The 18,102-nt window shown below is 53.0% G+C and overlaps 2 protein-coding genes and 1 long non-coding RNA gene across 5 annotated transcripts in view; all 3 read left to right on the top strand.

Annotated features, from left to right (window-relative positions):
* Positions 1–18,102, top strand: part of LOC311528369 (uncharacterized protein) — a 231,789-nt gene that overhangs the window by 171,596 nt on the left and 42,091 nt on the right. The window lies entirely within an intron of this gene.
* On the top strand, positions 431–9,211 carry LOC311528370 (uncharacterized protein). 3 transcript variants are annotated; one of them, XR_014713586.1, is made up of 3 exons: positions 431–1,304; positions 6,311–6,341; positions 7,809–8,984. XR_014713586.1 is itself a non-coding variant. In XM_084643341.1 (3 exons), the coding sequence occupies exons 1-3, from the start codon at positions 947–949 to the stop codon at positions 7,943–7,945; spliced, it is 450 nt and encodes a 149-aa protein (XP_084499467.1). In that variant the 5' UTR covers positions 431–946; the 3' UTR covers positions 7,946–8,984. The 3 variants fall into 3 exon arrangements, 1 of the variants encoding a protein (XP_084499467.1); XM_084643341.1 differs by having other exon boundaries at positions 431–1,228; XR_014713585.1 differs by lacking the exon at positions 6,311–6,341 and having other exon boundaries at positions 431–1,228; positions 7,809–9,211.
* LOC311528372 lies at positions 9,319–16,092 on the top strand. The gene is made up of 3 exons (XR_014713588.1): positions 9,319–10,433; positions 14,597–14,758; positions 15,496–16,092. It is a non-coding gene; the product is annotated as an uncharacterized lncRNA (long non-coding RNA).

Raw genomic sequence — 18,102 nt, 5'->3', positions numbered from 1 at the left:
AATGCCCCTCTGCCATGTACATTGGTCAAACTGGACAGTCTCTACATAAAAGAATAAATGGACACAAATCAGATGTCAAGAATTATAACATTCATAAACCAGTCGGAGAACACTTCAATCTCTCTGGTCACGCAATCACAGACATGAAGGTCGCTATCTTAAAACAAAAAAACTTCAAATCCAGACTCCAGTGATAAACTGCTGAATTGGAATTCATTTGCAAATTGGATACTATTAATTTAGGCTTAAATAGAGACTTGGAGTGGCTAAGTCATTATGCAAGGTAGCCTATTTCCCCTTGTTTTTTCCTACCCCCCCCCCCCCCAGATATTCTGGTTTAACTTGGATTTAAACTTGGAGAGTGGTCAGTTTGGATGAGCTATTACCAGCAGGAGAGTGAGTTTGTGTGTGTATGCGGGTGGGGGGGGGGGGGGTGAGAGAACCTGGATTTGTGCTGGAAATGGCCCAACTTGATGATCACTTTAGATAAGCTATTACCAGCAGGACCGTGGGGTGGGAGGAGGTATTGGTTCATATTCTCTGTGTGTATATAAAGTCTGCTGCAGTTTCCACGGTATGCATCCGATGAAGTGAGCTGTAGCTCACGAAAGCTCATGCTCAAATAAATGGGTGAGTCTCTAAGGTGCCACACGTCCTCCTGTTCTTTTTCCAGGGAGGAAAGTCACCTGGCGTCACCGCCTCCTGACTCGGAGTCTCAGAGCCTTCAGCACCCCTGCTTCACGTCAGCAAGTCCCCCTGAGCTGGACACCCAAGGGCGACTTGTCGGCCCCCAGGGAGCCATGTCCCCCCCCCCCTTCCCCCGAGTGGCTCCCCCCCAGCACTGTGGAAGCCGGGGGGTTGTTACAGGGCAGCCAACAGGCAGGCGCGGGCCAAAGCGGGGCCCCCCGCTGCTTTCCAGCAGACCCTGAAATCTTTGGATTGTTTCATGACGAGCAGGATCGTTCCTGGTTTTTATTGTTTTCTCCGGAGTCTGGACCTTGACGGTGCCTCGGCCGAGGCGTCGGGGCCGGAAGAGGAAGGAACGGGCTCCCCGCCCCCCAGCGGCCGCCCCGGGAGCCCAGCACCGAGCGGGCCTCGCCCGGAAAGCGGGACGGCCGGGTCGGGCCGCGGCAACGGCGTGCGCGCCGCGATGCCTGATGGGAAATGGAGGGTCACCCGCGGGGCCCGGCTTCGCCCCCCAGCCCCGGCCGCGCGGCCCGTTCCGAAGGTGGGGGGAGCGTCGCGCGCTGTGACATCATCTCGGCGCGACAGCGACGGGGCGGGAGCGGAGCCTGCGGGGTGAAGTACGTGTGCACCCTGCGTCTCCCAGCGTGCCCGGGGCCGCGCGGTGGCTGACGGGAATAGTCCCCAGGCAGCGACTTCCCGCGGGGGCCGACGGGAAAAGCGGCCGCGAGACGCGGGCGCGCACGGCGCAGGCGCGCTACGGCTCGGTCTCCACAGCGCCGGCGGGACTCGACCCGCTGCCGCGCTACGGGGGCCCGTGAGGCCCGGATCCGGGGGGTTCAGCCGGCGTGCGCGGGAGCGGGGGGAGGAGCCCGGCCGGGCCTGGCAGCGCCGCCCCTCCGCCACGTAGCCGCGCGCCGGCCGCGAGAGGGGGCCGGGGTCGAGGCCGCCCTGATCCGGCGGCTTGAGCGGGGCCAGCCACGGGGGGGGCCGCAGCATAAAACCAGCGGCTTTGAATTCCCGACCCCCCCCCACACCCAGAGACCCACAGAGAGACCCCCCCACACCCCCGACACACAGAGACCGAGACCCCCCCCACACAGAGACCCCCCCACACCCCCGACACACAGAGACCGAGACCCCCCCCACACACAGAGACCCTGAGACAGAGACCCCCCCACACACAGAGAGACCCAGAGACAGAGACCCCCCCACACACAGAGAGACAGAGACCCCCCCCACACATCCCCCACACAGACCCAGACACCCCCCCACACCCCCCCACACACAGAGACCCAGAGACAGAGACCCCCCCCACACACCCCCACACAGACCCAGAGACCCCCCCACACACAGAGAGACAGAGACCCCCCACACACAGACCCAGAGACCCCCCCCACACACAGAGAGACAGAGACCCCCCCCACACATCCCCCACACAGACCCTGAGACCCCCACACACAGAGAGACAGAGACCCCCCACACACATCCCCCACACAGACCCAGAGACCCCCCCACACCCCCCACACACACAGAGACCCAGAGACAGAGACCCCCCCACAGACCCTGAGACCCCCACACACACAGAGACCCAGAGACAGAGACCCCCCACACACATCCCCCACACAGACCCAGAGACCCCCACACACACAGAGACCCAGAGACAGAGACCCCACACACACACACCCCACACAGACCCAGAGACCCCCCCACACACAGAGAGACAGAGACCCCCCCCACACACCCCCCACACAGACCCAGAGACAGAGACACCCCCACACAGACCCAGAGACCCCCCCACACACAGAGAGACAGAGACCCCCCCCACACATCTCCCACACAGACCCTGAGACCCCCACACACACAGAGACCCAGAGACAGAGACCCCCCCCACACATCCCCCACACAGACCCAGAGACCCCCCACACACAGAGAGACAGAGACCCCCCACATACATCCCCCACACAGACCCAGAGACAGAGACCCCCCCACACATCCCCCACACAGACCCTGAGACCCCCACACACACAGAGAGACAGAGACCCCACACACACACACCCCCCACACAGACCCAGAGACAGAGACACCCCCACACAGACCCAGAGACCCCCCACACACACAGAGACCCAGAGACCCCCCCCACACATCCCCCACACAGACCCTGAGACCCCCACACACACAGAGACCCAGAGACAGAGACCCCCCCACACACACACCCCCAGAGACCCCCCACACACACAGAGACCCAGAGACAGAGACCCCCCCACACACACCCCCAATACAGACCCAGAGACAGAGACACCCCCACACCCCCCCACAGACCCAGAGACCCCCACACACACAGAGACCCAGAGACAGAGACACCCCCCCACACACCCCCCACACAGACCCAGAGACTCCCACACACACAGAGACCCAGAGACAGAGACCCCCACACAGACCCAGAGACAGAGACCCCCCACACACACACACCTCACACAGACCCAGAGACAGAGACACCCCCACACACACCCCCACACAGACTCAGAGACCCCCCCACACACACAGAGACCCAGAGACAGAGACCCCCCCAAACCTCCCCACAGACCCAGAGACCCCCACACACAGAGACCGAGACCCCCCCACACAGCCCCCACACAGACCCAGAGACCCCCACACACACAGAGACCCTGAGACAGAGACCCCCCCACACACAGAGACCCAGAGACAAAGACCCTCCCCACACACACATCCCACACACAGACCCAGAGACAGAGACACCCCCACACCCCCCCACACACAGACCCAGAGACCGAGACCCCCCCACACACAGAGACCCTGAGACAGAGACCCCCCCACACACCCGCCCACAGACCCAGAGACCCCACACACACACAGAGACCCAGAGACAGAGACCCCCCCACACACATCCCCCACACAGAGACAGAGACCCCCCCACACACACCCCACACAGACCCAGAGACCCCCCCACACACAGAGACCCAGAGACAGAGACACCTCCACACACACCCCCCACACAGACCCAGAGACCCCCACACACACAGAGACCCCCACACAGACCCAGACCCCCCACACACAGAGACCCAGAGACAGAGACCCCCCCCCACACACACCCCACACAGACCCAGAGACAGAGACACCCCCAAACACACACCCACACAGACCCAGAGACCCCCCCACACACAGAGACCCAGAGACAGAGACCCCCCCCACACATCCCTCACACAGACCCAGAGACCCCCCCACACACAGAGACCCAGACCCAGAGACCCCCACACACACACCCCCCACACAGACCCAGAGACCCCCCACACACAGAGACCCAGAGACAGAGACCCTCCCCACACACCCCCCACACAAACCCAGAGACCCACACACACACAGAGACCCAGAGACAGAGACCCCCCCACACACACCCCGCACACAGACCCAGAGACCCCCCCACACAGAGACCCAGAGACAGAGACCTCCCCACACACACCCCCCACACAGACCCCCACACACACAGAGACACAGAGACCCCCCCACACAGACCCAGAGACAGAGACCCCCCCACACAGACCCCCCACACAGACCCAGAGATCCCCCCACACACAGAGACCCAGAGACAGAGACACCCCCCCACACACACAGAGACCCAGAGGCAGAGACCCCCCCACACACACACAGAGACCCGCACACACGTCCTGTGAACCGGGAGTTCTCGGCTATTTCTTAAACCACGGGCAATTAGCAGCAAGATTTGAGGAGTCCCTGAACTAGTTAATATCCAAGAATAACAATTACTGCAACCCAATCAAGTAATTTTCATACTGTGTGTACATATAGACACACACACACACATATATTGGGGCTGTCAAGCGATTAAAAAAAATCACGATTAACTGTGCGGTTGTACAACAATAGAATACCATTTACTTTAAATATTTGGCATGCTTACATTTTCAAATATATTAATTTTAATTACAACACAATACGAAGTGTACAGTCCTCAATTTATATTTATTTTTGATTACAAATATTTGCTCTGTAAAAAAACAAAAAAATTGTAAAGATTCTTAAACCTTGGGCCGAGCGCTGTTGCTGTTTTTAGAAATCTCACATTGGTACCTTCTTTGCGTTTTGTCACATCTGCTGTGAAAGTGTTCTTAAAAGGAATATGTGCTGGGTCATCTTCCAAGACTGCGGTAACATGAAACATATGCAGAATGCAGGTAAAATAGAGCAGGAGACCTACAATTCTCCCCCCAAGGAGTACAGTCACAAATTTAATTGATGTCTTATTTTTTTAACGAGCATCATCAGCATGGAAATATGTCCTCTGGAATGGTGGCCGAAGCATGAAGGGGCATACGAATGTTTAGCATATCTGGCATATCTTGCAACGCCGGCTACAAAAGTGCCATGGGAACGCCTGTTCTCACTTTCAGGTGACATTGTAAATAAGAAGCAGGCAACAGTATCTCCTGTCAGTTGTAAACAAACTTTTGTCTTAGCGATTGGCAGAATAAGAAGTAGGACTGAGTGGACTTGTAGGCGCTAAAGTTTTAAACTGTTTTGTTTTTGAGTGCAGTGATGCAATCAGAAAAAACCCAACTGCATTTGTTACACTTTCACAAGAAAGAGTTTGCACTTCAGTACTTGTATGAGGTGAATTGAAAAATACTATTTTTTTTGTTTTATCATTTTTACAGAGCATATATTTGTAATAAAAAAATAATAATATAAAGTCAGCACTCTGCACTTTGTGTTCTGTGTTGTAATTGAAATCAGTATTGAAAATGTATCAAAAATATATAATAAATTGCAACTGGTATTCTATTGTTATAAGCGTGATTAATCGCGATTGATTTTTTTGAGTTAATCGTGTGAGATAACTGTGATTGACAGCCTTAACGTACATATATAAAATAATACCAAATCCTCAGAACACCAATATAATGGGGAAACTAATTCTTACCTTAAAATGACAAGTGATTTTATGTACTCATGTGGCACTTGTTGGCATTGCCCTAGCAACAAAGCTATTGAAACAGAAAAGCAGGAAGGGTGCGGCAGTGAGGCTGATGCCTAGCAGGGCTACCGGGGGGGAAAAAAAAATCTTTTCATTTTGCCTGTGCTCCTAAGAGGTTGAAAGTTACCTAAACCCCAAAGCATAAAAGTGGGAGTGGGGGCAGGTGCTTTGAAACTTCCATTCCCAGGATCGCCATGGCACATGGGTCATGAGAGACAGAGTCTACAGGCGCCAGGGCAGGGCTTGCAACTAAACTCCCATGTTTCCCTCAGGATTTTCAAACTACACTGGACCCTCACTAGAATGTGGGATTTGGGATCCATGCCAAATCCCCCATTCTAGCGCGTACTGCATTACAGCGGGGACCACGTTACAATGAAAGTTAATGACGGTGACTAAATTTGGGATCCGCAACCACGTTCTATCAGAATTTGTGTTATATAGACGCGTGTTCTAGCGAGGGTCCGGTGTATAACTTTCAGGTTCTCGTCTCTGTCAACTCAGGCTATGTCTACCCTATAGCACTTACAGCGGCACAGCTGCAGTGGGCTAGCCCCTTGTTCTGTGTTTGGGAGTGGCGGGGATTCCTTCATGGTCTTTTTCCTCTTTCAGGTGCTTTCAAGGGTCATCATGGTGCACCTTGGTAAGTGCAGACGGGGCTTGTTAAGGGTTGCGTGCACACCATGTTGTACTGACAGACCCCAGTTTCTGCATCCCTCTAAATCAATCACAGTTAGTGGAGAATGTGCAGCCTTCACCGCTGAACTCTCTTAAGGGTTGGTAGAGCAAATCTGTTATCTTTATTGTAAATAAATTGCTTTAAGACCTCAGTGTCCTGGCAAGGTACAGACTTCGATTCCATCATGAAGAATAATCTATTGTTGCTGCGTAAGGGAAGGTTACAGCAGTTTTCTTGATTTTTAAATGAAACCAAGCTTTTGTCTAAGGCCTTTGGAATTTTTTGGCTCGACGTCTATACGCATCTGTTTATAATCAAATCTATTGTGACACCTGTTGATCTTCCCTTCCGCTCATCTCCTTATGAAGCATTATCATGGAGGACACGTAGCTATCCGATTGGCTCTTGGTGGTTGTGCCAACAGACCCTTCTTCCGTATAGTGGCCGCATATAACAAGCGAGCACGGGACAGCAAGTATTTGGAGCAAGTGGGCTGCTATGACCCACTCCCAAATAGCCACAATGAAAAGCTTGTTGGCTTGAACATCGAGAGAATCAAACACTGGATTGGTTGTGGAGCACATGTCACAAAACCGGTTGAAAAACTTCCAGGTAACTCAGTGTGTTTTCCAATCTGAACTATTTGCTTATGTGTCTTAAAAGACAATAGGTTTTCCTTGGTGATCCTCCGCATACTTGGAGTACCAAAGACTCTTTCTTCATTTCTTTGCATGAATCCTTGAGAATATGTATATATGCAGTCACCCTTCTTTTGGCCACAGGAAATGGGATGTTTCAGAGTAGCAGCCTTGTTAGTCTGTATCCGGAAAAAGAACGGGAGGACTTGCGGCACCTTAGAGACTAACAAATTCATTTGAGCATAAGCTTTCGTGGGCTACAGCTCACTTCATCAGATGAATAGAATGGAACATATAGTAAGAAGATCTATCTACACATACAGAGAATCATGAAAAGGTGGGAGTTGCCATACAAACTGTAAAAGGCTAATTAAGATGAGCTATAATTTGTTAGTCTCTAAGGTGTCACAAGTACTCCTGTTCTTTTTGAGGAAATGGGAACGGGTCTCATTTATGGAGAGGCTGAGCTGGCCGAGACAGCAGTAAAAGGCACTTCAAGCCACTAGAGGGTTAGTGAGACAGACAATTACTCTCACTTCTTAAAAGTCTCATTAACTATTGGAACAGTTGACCGAGGGTTGTCGTGAATTCTCCATCACTGACAATTTAACTTGAGATTGCATGTTTTTCTGAAATATATATGCTAAGAATTATTTTGGGGAAGTTCTATAACATGTGTTATATAGGATGTCAGACGAGATAATCACAGCGCTCCCTTTTAGCCTTTGAATCTGTGCGTCTAGAACAGTCATATTGCAACTCCAGCTATAAATATCAATCATCTTTCTTTCAGGTCTTTCTGGATTTTTCCCATTGCATCCTATGACAATCACAAATGCAGAAAGATTAAGGAAGCGAAGAGCCTTGAAAGCCATACCAGCTTCTGAGGAAGAAACTCCAGCTGAAACTCCAGCTAAAACAATAATTTAAAAAACCAGGAATTACTACATGATGTTCATAGATGATCAGCCACCCATAGCAGCCATTCATATTCCAGCGTGTTAAGCACAATAAGAATTGAGCTATGTTCAGAGGCAGACGGCTATCCCTGTTACTTGGAGGAACTCGCACATCATTCATTCTAGAGTCTTCCATCCACATTCTAACTCGCTTAAATGTCTTAGGTAAGGCTTGTACCATCCCCGAAGATCACCAACCTCAGACTCTGGTAGACCAAACAAAGCCACTGAGTTTGAGTCATAGAACCATCACCCCAAAAGCCTTAATGCCAATCAGTGCAAATCTCAGAATTGATGATGGGGAGCACATGAGATCTTTCTCAGCCCACACAGTGCAGCGCATCACCCCTTTTAAAGCACTCGACATAACAAAGCTGAGACACGCTCACTGGACGATCACAGTATCCTGCTTATTTAAGAAGAGCACAATACAATAGACCACTCTAGTGCTGACAGAAAAGTCGCCTTCCTCAGCTGTTGCTCCAAGATGGCAATCTGCTGCTGTTCCTGCATGTGAGGAAGTTGGTGGGGCTCAAAAGGAGGGCAGCTCACAGCAAGAGAAATGGCTGAGAAGAGCTAGGCAAGTTAGAGGCACTTGAGATTCATTGCCGGCCTGTGTGTTGCTCCCTTGGCAGCACACCCATAAGGGTGCGGGGAGAACCATGGAAACTCAGCCAGCTCTCACTTGCCAGGCAGCTGGGAATTGGTTACATTTTTAATGGAGAAGTAAAATCTGAGCAAATGTATACATGGAACCAAAGAAAAATAAGATCTTTTGGGTGATACCTGAAGTCCTGCCTGAAAAGGTCCAGGCAGACATGGCTGGTTTGGATTTTGCCTATTAGTACATTTAAACCAGGGGTTCTCCGAACACATTTTTTGGTGGCCTCGGACTGTGACCCACCAATTCTTCCTGGTGGCCGCATTGACACTTTTCCCTAAAATACGTAACTGTAGGAAAAACAAATAAATATGCACAGACACGTGTCCAAATCCCTGTAATGTATTGATGTAGGGTTTTTTCAGACTCACAAATAATATGAAAAATTATATTTGTATGTTGAATATTGCTTTTCGCAGCACACTCAGTAGCTAGCTGGGAGTTTGTGAAAAGTGATATTAACAAACATACAAGTATCACTTTTCACAGCCTCCCAGGTAGCTAGTCAGTGTGCTGTGAAAAGTGATCCTTGCATGTTTCTTTGTTTCGCTTTTCTCAGCAAGCCCCAGGTTTGGAGAGGGAGGCAGCAGGGGTCTGGGGCAATGGGGGGGGATAGAGGTGGAACCAGGGAAGGCAGTGGGGGCTGGGGGCGATAAATGGGGGTTCGGGGAGGCGTCGGGGAGAATGGTGAGCCCTGCTGCCATGTGGCTGGATAAAATCATGTTGTTGGTGTAATGCAGGAGGTCAGATTAAAAAACTCACATTAGTCCTGTCCATGGAATCACAGCACTGGAAGGCCCGTCCTAGTCCCGTCCACTGCACTCAAGGCAGGACTAAGTACAGTAGAACCTCAAAAATATGAACACCAGAGTTACAGACGGACCCGTCAGCCAGACACCACGTGGCCCCAGAAGTACGCAGTCAGGCAGCAGCGGAGACGAAAAACAAAAAACCCAACAAATACTGAGCTGTGCCGGCATGGCATCGTCCAGTTCGGCACATCGGGGCTGCCTGTCCCCAACCCCCACCCACGACTTGCCACGCGGAAGGCCAGCCACGTACAGGTGAAGACGCTGAGGTTCATGGGCACAGCTGTGAGCTCCCGAGAAGGAGTGCTGGGGTCTGCACGAGCCACAGGGGCTGTTTCCCGCCTCTGGCTGGGAGGGGGACAAGCCTGCAACCTTAGTCTCAGTCCAGGAAAGAAGCTCCCTGAGGTGCTGCTGGAACCTGGCCGCGAGCGTCAGCTACTGGAGCCCAAACTCCTGCCCGCCTGCCGCGCTCTGGAGGAGCGGCTGCGTTTGAAAGGGCCCCGGCCTGCACTGCGCACCCACTGGTGCCAAAGCGCCCCCGGGTGCCTCACGCATCACCCTTGCAGTCAGGGGGCGAGAATCAGAAACTTGCCGGGCAGCCGCTGCAGAGTGTGAGCCCCCGTTCCGAGCACTCCGCCCTGAGGAGCAGCCCATAACGGCTTGGGCAAAGTTACCAACAACCTCCATTCCCGAGGTCTCCGTAATTCTACTGTATTATCTAGACCAGGGGCTGTCAACAGGCGAACCACGGGCCAAATCCGGGTTGCCAGACGCTTTTGAACGGACCCCACAAACTTGTTATTTACATATTATCGTTATTATTATTTTTTTAAATGAATTTCTCTGCAGTCTGGCCCCGACTGTACGTTGATGAAGAATTTGGACCTTGACAAAAAATAATTGACTACCCCTCATCTAGACCATCCCTGAGCGGTGACTGTTGATCCTGCTAAGAACCTACAATGACAGAGATTCCACAACCTCCGTAGGTAATTTGTTCCAGTGCTTAACTGTGCTGGCAGGAAGTTTTTCCTGACGTCCAACCTAAACCTCCCTCGCTGCAATTTCAGCCCATTGCTTCTTGTCCTGTCCTCAGAGATTCACAAGAACAATTTTTCTCCCTCCTCCTTCTAACAACCTTTTATGTACTTGAAAACTGTTCTCATGTCCCCTCTCAGTCTTCTCTTCTCCAGACTAAACAAACCCAGTTCTTTCAACCTTTTCTCGTAGATCATGTTTTCTAGACCAGCGGTTCTCAACAGGGGGTTCGTGGCCCACTGGGGGTCCATGAACCCGTGGCTAAAATCCAAAGCCCGAACCCCAGCACCTCCCGCAGGGCTGAAGCCGGGAGCAGCAGGGCTGAATTCTGGAGCCCCGAGCCCCGGTGCTCCCCAAGGGACAGAAGCCCTGAGCCCATGGGCAGAATTGGGGGAACACAGGGGTGTTACACCCCTCCCAAACTACAGTGCAAGAGCAGGGCAGTCCTGGGGTAGCTCCACACCCCCCCTCCACCACCTCCTCTCTCCACCCCCTGGCTAGGTCGGAGGTGGGAAGCCAGAGTCTGGCTGCGTGGGACAGTTGCTGCCTGGGCGGGGTGACACGGCTGCTTTCTGGCTGGAAGAGCCCTCAGGGTACAGGGAGCACAGGGGAGCCCTGAGAGCACACAGCCCCTAGCTACCTCCTCCCTGCACCCTGAGCTACCCCCCTGCACACAGCCCCTAGCTATCCCTTTCCCTTCACCTCAAACTTTTTGAGCTGAGCCCCCCCACCTTTGAGTTATAATTTTTGATTGTAGCCCCCCCCCAAGTCCAGACAGGCGGGTGGCCTGCTGAGGTGAGTCAGGGGGTGGATGTAGCATACCCTCCCCAGACCCTGACGTCGGAGCTGGCTTGAGCCTCACTGGCCCCTGCCCACCCAAAACAGAAGTCAAACTATACCTATGCAAACTTGTTTTCCCCCCTTTCCCCGGCCCAGAGCCTCCCCCTCCCACACTGGGCCCTGGAGATTTTAATGGCATGTTGTGGGTGGCCTCAGAAAGAAAAAGGTTGAGAACCCCTGTTCTAGACCTTTAACCATTTTTGTTACTCTCCTCTGGACCTTCTCCAATTCGTCCACGTCCTTCCCGAAATATGGCGCCCCGACTTAGACACAATACTTTAGCTGAGGCCACATCAGCATGGAGTAGAGCAGAAGAATTACGTCTCGTATCTTGCTTACAACACTCCTGCTAATCCTGCCCAGGATGAGGTTTGCTTTTTTTGCAGGTGTTACACTGTTGACTCATATTTAGCTTGTGGTCCACTCTGACCCCCAGATCCCCTTCCGCAGTACTCCTTCCTAGGCTGTCACCTCCTGCTCTGTATGTGTGCAGCTGACTGTTCTGTCCTAAGGGGAGTACTTTGCATTTGTCCGTATTGAATTTCAGCCTGTGAACTTCAGACCATTTCTCCAGTTTGTGCAGATCATTTTGAATTTTAATCCTGTCCTCCAGAGCACTTGCAACCCCTCCCATCTTGGTATCATCCGCAAACTTTATCAGTAAAAAGAAAAGGAGGACTTGTGGCACCTTAGAGACGAACCAATTTATTTGTGCCACAAGTCCTCCTTTTCTTTTTGCGAATACAGACTAACACGGCTGTTACTCTGAAACCTGTCATTATGCAAGGGGAAATAGGTTACCTTGCAGAATGACTGAGCCACTCCCACTCTCTATTCAAACCTAAGTTAATTGTATCCAATTTGCAAATGAATTCCAGTTCAACAGTCTCTCGCTGGAGTCTGGATTTGAAGTATTTTTGTTTTAAGATAGCAACCTTCATGTCTGTGATTGCGTGACCAGAGAGATTGAAGTGTTCTCCGACTGGTTTATGAATGTTATAATTCTTGACATCTGATTTGTGTCCATATATTCTTTTACGTAGAGACTGTCCAGTTTGACCAATGTACATGGCAGAGGGGCCTTGCTGGCACATGATGGCATATATCACATTGGTGGATGTGCAGGTGAACGAGCCTCTGATAGTGTGGCTGATGTGATTAGGCCCTGGGATGGTGTCCCCTGAATAGATATGTGGGCACAGTTGGCAACGGGCTTTGTTGCAAGGATAGGTTCCTGGGTTAGTGGTTCTGTTGTGTGGTGTGTGCTTGTTGGTGAGTATTTGCTTCAGGTTGGGGGGCTGTCTGTAGGCAAGGACTGGCCTGTCTCCCAAGATTTGTGAGAGTGTTGGGTCATCCTTCAGGATAGGTTGTAGATCCTTAATAATGCGTTGGAGGGGTTTTAGTTGGGGTCTGAAGGTGACGGCTGGTGGCGTTCTGTTATTTTCTTTGTTAGGCCTGTCCTGTAGTAGGTGACTTTTGGGTGCTCTTCTGGCTCTGTCAATCTGTTTCTTCACTTCCGCAGGTGGGTATTGTAGTTGTAAGAAGGCTTGATGGAGATCTTGTAGGTGTTTGTCTCTGTCTGAGGGGTTGGAGCAAATGCGGTTGTATCGCAGAGCTTGGCTGTGGACGATGGATCGTGTGGTGTGGTCAGGGTGAAAGCTGGAGGCATGTAGGTAGGAACAGCGGTCAGTAGGTTTCCGGTATAGGGTGGTGTTTATGTGACCATCGTTTATTAGCACAGTAGTGTCCAGGAAGTGGATCTTAATCGCGTCTCTGCTAAGGCTGCGTCTACACTCCCCCTTGTGTTGGTAGAACGTATGTGGCTCAGGGGTGTGAATAAGCCACCCCCCGAGTGACACAAGTTACACGGACCAAAGCGCCGGTGTGGACAGTGCTATGGTGCTGGGAGAGCTTCTCCTGCCAACATGGCTACGGCTGCTTGTTGAGGGTGGAAAGCTCCCTCCCGTCGGCTTCCAGCCGCTCCAGTAGAGACTGCCACTGGGGGCCACGTCACTCACAGCTGTGAGGGCCGAGCGGTTAAGGCGTTGGACTCGAAATCCAATCGGGTTTCCCTGCGCAGGTTCAAATCCTGCTCACAGCAAGGCCTGTGTTTTTGCCACACTTGCTCACCAGGGCAATACATCTCCACCGGCCCTGGGACGCTCTCCATACACTCCCCACCCCAGGTAAACCCTGTTCTGCTCCTTTCATGGGGATGCCTGGGATAGTGCCTCATGCTGTGTCCCTGCGGTCTCAGGCCTCTGCCCCTCACCCAGCGCCCCCCGGCTCAGCCCCACCCCTGGGTGCTGCTCCTCTCCAGAGCGTGGAAGGAACTGAGCACGGGCAGCCCGTATCAGAGGCCAGGGGAGCCTGAGCCTCCCCCAAAAGGCCGTCCATGCGGGGCTGAAACGCTGGGGATGTGGGGCGGGTCTCCCCTCCGGAGGCCCGTGGGCCCATGGTCATCTTTCGAGTGCTGGAAGCGAAGCTCCAGAGAAGTGGGGGCCCCGCCTGCACCCCGCTCCCCTCTGCCTCTTAGCCCGATGCCCTGCTCTTGCTCTGCCTCTTCCCATCCCCCCTCCGGCTCCTCCCCCAAAACCTGCACCCCAACCCCCCTCGGCCTTTTCCCCCGCGGCCCCGTCTTCTCATGCCTCTTCCTGTCCTGCTCCACCTCCTTCCCCAAGGACCCCACTGCCCCCCGCTCACCGAAGACAGAGAAAAGGGACGGGTGCCTGGCCCCATGGCCCCCGGTAGCCCCCCTTCGGGGAAAGGGGCGGAGAGGAGCAAGCAGGGGGTGAGTGGAGTCCTGGGGGAAGAGGCGGAGAGGAGCGAGGGGCAGGTAGGGGGACCTCGGGGGCCAGAGGAGTGAACAGTGGGGGGGCGGGGCCTCGGGGGAAGAGGATGACCGGGGGCGGGGCCTCTGTGGCAGGGCCATGCTCTAGGACCCGGTGGCCCCCCAACTTCTTGGGGTCATCTGAAACCCAGGATGAAGGTGACACAGGGCCTGGTTCCTCTTTGGGCTAAGATTCCATAACAGCTCTCCCTTCCTGGCAGTGTGAAGGGGCTGCACAGGGGCATAAAGCCCTCCAGACACGGCCGGAGACAGGGAAAGGGCCGTCAATGCGGAAGAGAATCAGTCCCAGAGTTAGACAAGGGGTGCAGAGAATATTCTGGATTCTGGTTATTGCACTTCGCCCTTCCTCGAAATGCTTCCTGTATTTTCTCCATTTCACTCCCTGACTCTCGATCTCTGCCCCTTTCCCCGTTTCGTCCTCAGAATTAGCACGTTCAGCCAGTTAATCGCAGCAATCCCACCATAAGACAGCAGCCTGAAATCTCAGCTCTCCCCCGCCCCTCGCACGAGACCTGCTGCCAGCTGAACTGGAGAAAGAATGGGGAACGTCTCTGGCAGAGGGTGTGAAACAGACACCCAGAAAAGGTGAGCTTTCACAGGGACTGCTGGGCACGCATGGACTGTGGCTGGGGAGGGGGCTGCCAGACCTCCCTCAGGTGACCAGACAGCAAGTGTGAAAAATCGGGACGGGGGTGGGAGGTAATCGGAGCCTATATAAGAAAAAGACCCAAAAATCGGGACTGTCCCTCTAAAATCGGGACACCTGGCCACCCTAGACCTCCCCCACAGACTGCCACTGAGTGAGTGGGGGGCAGTTGCACAGACCTGCAGTGACCACACGGATTGTGAGGTTTGCTCCCCTCCTGTCTCCAGTGGGGCTGAGGTTTCTCCCTGAGCCTGCTGAGCCCTGTGGCCCTTCCCAGCCACGCCCGTGGGAGCAGAAAACACGGAGAGACCAGGCCGGGGAGGTCATATGGTTTATTGGACCCGGTTCTGTTGGGGAGAGTGTAGCCAGACAGACAGCCCCCCCCTGCTCAGACCAGCATTGCTGGAAACACAGGAGGAAGCCGGAACAGGGCACTTAACAAATATTGCAGCACAGCCTTTGAAGCTGTGAAAGCACAGGTGTGCTGCTACAATGTGCCTCTGGGAACAGATACAAGGATTAAGCTCACAGCAGGCAGAGGCCCTGTGACAGACATGGCTCTTCGCCCCTACTAAATAGAGTGATGCACTCACACCAACATCCTAGGTGGGAAAATATTTACCCTGATAAAAGAAATGTCCAGTAGTCGACACTTATTGTTTCTCTCCCTTGCAAGTGTAAACTACTCTTGCGAAAGCTGGCGTCACCCCGACAGACCAGCCTCAATTTGGCATAAGAAAGGAGAAAGAGAACAAAGGAGTACAGAGGTATAAGTAGGGGACCTACAGCACCCTGATTTTTGAGTGCTTTTCACTATCTATCTGCTGGTCAGATAAGTGACAGCCTCCCAAGGCTTCTGCAGCTAAGAGGGTCCCTACGCCTTGTCCCTTATTCATCTTTCCGCGGAATTGAGTGACCGATCCTGGCTTGGCACCGCTGGAATCGAGAGATGCAAGGAGGGTAAGAAGCACCCACACCTGATCTCCTATCTTTAGTGTACACATATTTTGAAATAGAGCTCTATACTTTGTTTTCTTTCTTTGGGATTGTGGCTTCAGTTTTGTAACTTGTTTGTGTGTGTAACATCTCTACATTTAAATAAGTAGGCACTAGCAATTTTGTAACCACATGATTAGAATGTAGCTTAATAAATTTTGGTAACCATTTATGCATAAGCCTGACTTGTTTTCTCTGGTTTACTGTAAAGCAGCCAACACAATTAAAGAACCTCAGCCGTTTTGGCTCTAAAGCCTGGCCATTAGGTGAGAGTACTAAGAGCCCAGCGTTGAGTTGTGCCGCCTCCACGGGGCAAACTCTTGGGGCACCTGTCAGTCAATCCTGGCTGCCCGCTGCGAAGGAGCTCTGAGCTCTAGCAGTTAAAGTCACGGGTGGTTAGGACCTTGGGGCATCCGTCAGCCTAGCCCGGGCTGCCCGCCGCGAAGGGACAGTGCGTCCTAGCGGTTAAAGTCACGGATGGTATAAACGGGCATAGCTGGCACCTCACCAAAGATCCTTGGCCGTCGGCTAACAGAGAGAGACCAGGGCCTGAGGACGAGATCTGCGGAGCTCGAAGGCTTGTCTCTCCCCAGCAGAAGTTGGAGAATGAAAGAGATCCCCTCCCTGCCTTGTCTCTCTAATCTCCTGGGACCGACCTTGCAAACAGAGAACTCTGAGGCAGTTCAGTGCTTCCGACCGAGCCCCAGGAGCCCGTATGTAACACGGACGTTGCACTCATTCAAACAGTGCCTAGCGCAGCTGCTGCCAGCCACAGCCCCTTCTGTGTCCCAAACCGGGGGCGACTGCACCTACCGGCCAGACCCCTCTGTTCCAGAATGGAGGTGCCCTTTGGTCTCTCAGCCCGGCGCTCTCACACAACCACAGCAGCTCCAGTCACCAGGTCCCCTCTTGGCGCAGTGGGAGGGGGCAGCAGGACAGAGCAGGCAGGCCACCGAGGGGGAACTGTACTCCGGGAAGCCGTGACTCTGTCAAGGATTTAGGTGTCATACCGGGCAAGCCGCTCAACATCCGCTTCCGGTGCGATGCTGTGGGGAACAGGGCCAAAGCCATCAGTGATGACGGGGGGATATTCTTTGTTTTTCAATGGTTTGCATGCCTCAGTTTCCCTGGGTGCTCTTTGTTTAACGAGGTGGGAGAGGTAGTTTGTTGTTACAGAGGACGAGCGGTGATCTCTCCTGTCAGTTGGGCCCTCAGGCAAAGGCCTGGAGAACGGATACCCCAGCGACTGGTGAGCAGGAGGCCCAGCTTGGAAGTCACAGCCAGGTCCGGCCAGTAGAAGGACAATGGGCTGAGAAGAGAAGACCCGGTGACTGCTTCCAGCCAGGGGGAAAGAAAAGAGGGAGGAGAGGAGAGGCTGAGATAGAGGAGACCCAGGCAGCCTGTTCACCTGGGACAGAAGACAAAGGACACAGGCTTGTGGGAAGGTGATATCGGACGCTTAGCTGGAAGGAGGGGGCTTCTGGACTGGGGAGAGAAAACAGCCAGAGCCCAGACGGGTGCAGGAGAGACCTAGATGGACTGTGCAGAGGGAGGTTAGGCCTGAGGCCCTGAGAGTTTCCTGTGCTGTGTTCAGACGCTCAGTAAACCCCTCTCTTTTACGCTGGCTGAGAGTCACGGCAGTCTCGAGATCGGGGTTGCTTTCTTCCCTCTGGGAGTAGAGGCCCCAGGGGTCCAGAGTGAGGGGACTCCCTGAGGGGGCCCACGGCAGACAGGCATGCTCAAGGCTGAGAGAAGAGGGGTTCCAGGAGGCGGAAGGGCCTACGGCTTAACCCTTGAGAGAGTGGATCTCCAAGAAGGGCTGTCACACTGAAGGGGGTTCCTCCCAAGGACTGTACGAGGCTGAGAGAGAGCACAAGTCCTGTGAGTCCGTGACGCCATCCATGGATAGATAAAGAGAGGATGGAAAGGGAGGTGATTCAGCAGCGGGGAGACTGACACTGGAATACTGCATCCCGTTCTGGTGTCCACATTTCAAAAATAAAGTTAAAAAAACTGGAGAGGGTGCAGAAAAGAGCCATATTTGAGGGATGGAGAAGACTTATAAGGAGGGATTGAAAAACTCAGTCTGTTTAGTTTTTAAAAAGATGGAGAGGTGAGCTGATGGCAGCCTGCAAGTGCCTTCACTGAGAGAAAACACCAAGTATTTAAAGGGCTCTTTAGTCTTGCAAAGAAAGGCAGAACAAGAACCAATGGCTGGAAGCAGAAATCAGAAAAATTCTCCTTAGAACAAGGCAGAGATTTGTAAGAGGGAGGGCGACTCATCACT

The sequence above is a fragment of the Lepidochelys olivacea genome (genome assembly GCF_965140295.1).
Source record: "Lepidochelys olivacea isolate rLepOli2 genome assembly, chromosome: 11".
Taxonomy (NCBI): Eukaryota; Metazoa; Chordata; order Testudines; family Cheloniidae; genus Lepidochelys; species Lepidochelys olivacea.
This window is presented reverse-complemented; position numbering and strand designations above follow the sequence as displayed.

Excerpts from the sequence above, each read along its gene's own strand:
- LOC311528370 (XM_084643341.1), top strand. The coding sequence starts at position 947 with ATGACGAGCAGGATCGTTCCTGGTTTTTATTGTTTTCTCCGGAGTCTG. Across the intron at positions 1,229-6,310 it reads CCGCGCGGCCCGTTCCGAAG|GTGCTTTCAAGGGTCATCAT; the intron begins GTGGGGGGAGCG and ends TTCCTCTTTCAG. Across the intron at positions 6,342-7,808 it reads GGTCATCATGGTGCACCTTG|GTCTTTCTGGATTTTTCCCA; the intron begins GTAAGTGCAGAC and ends TCTTTCTTTCAG.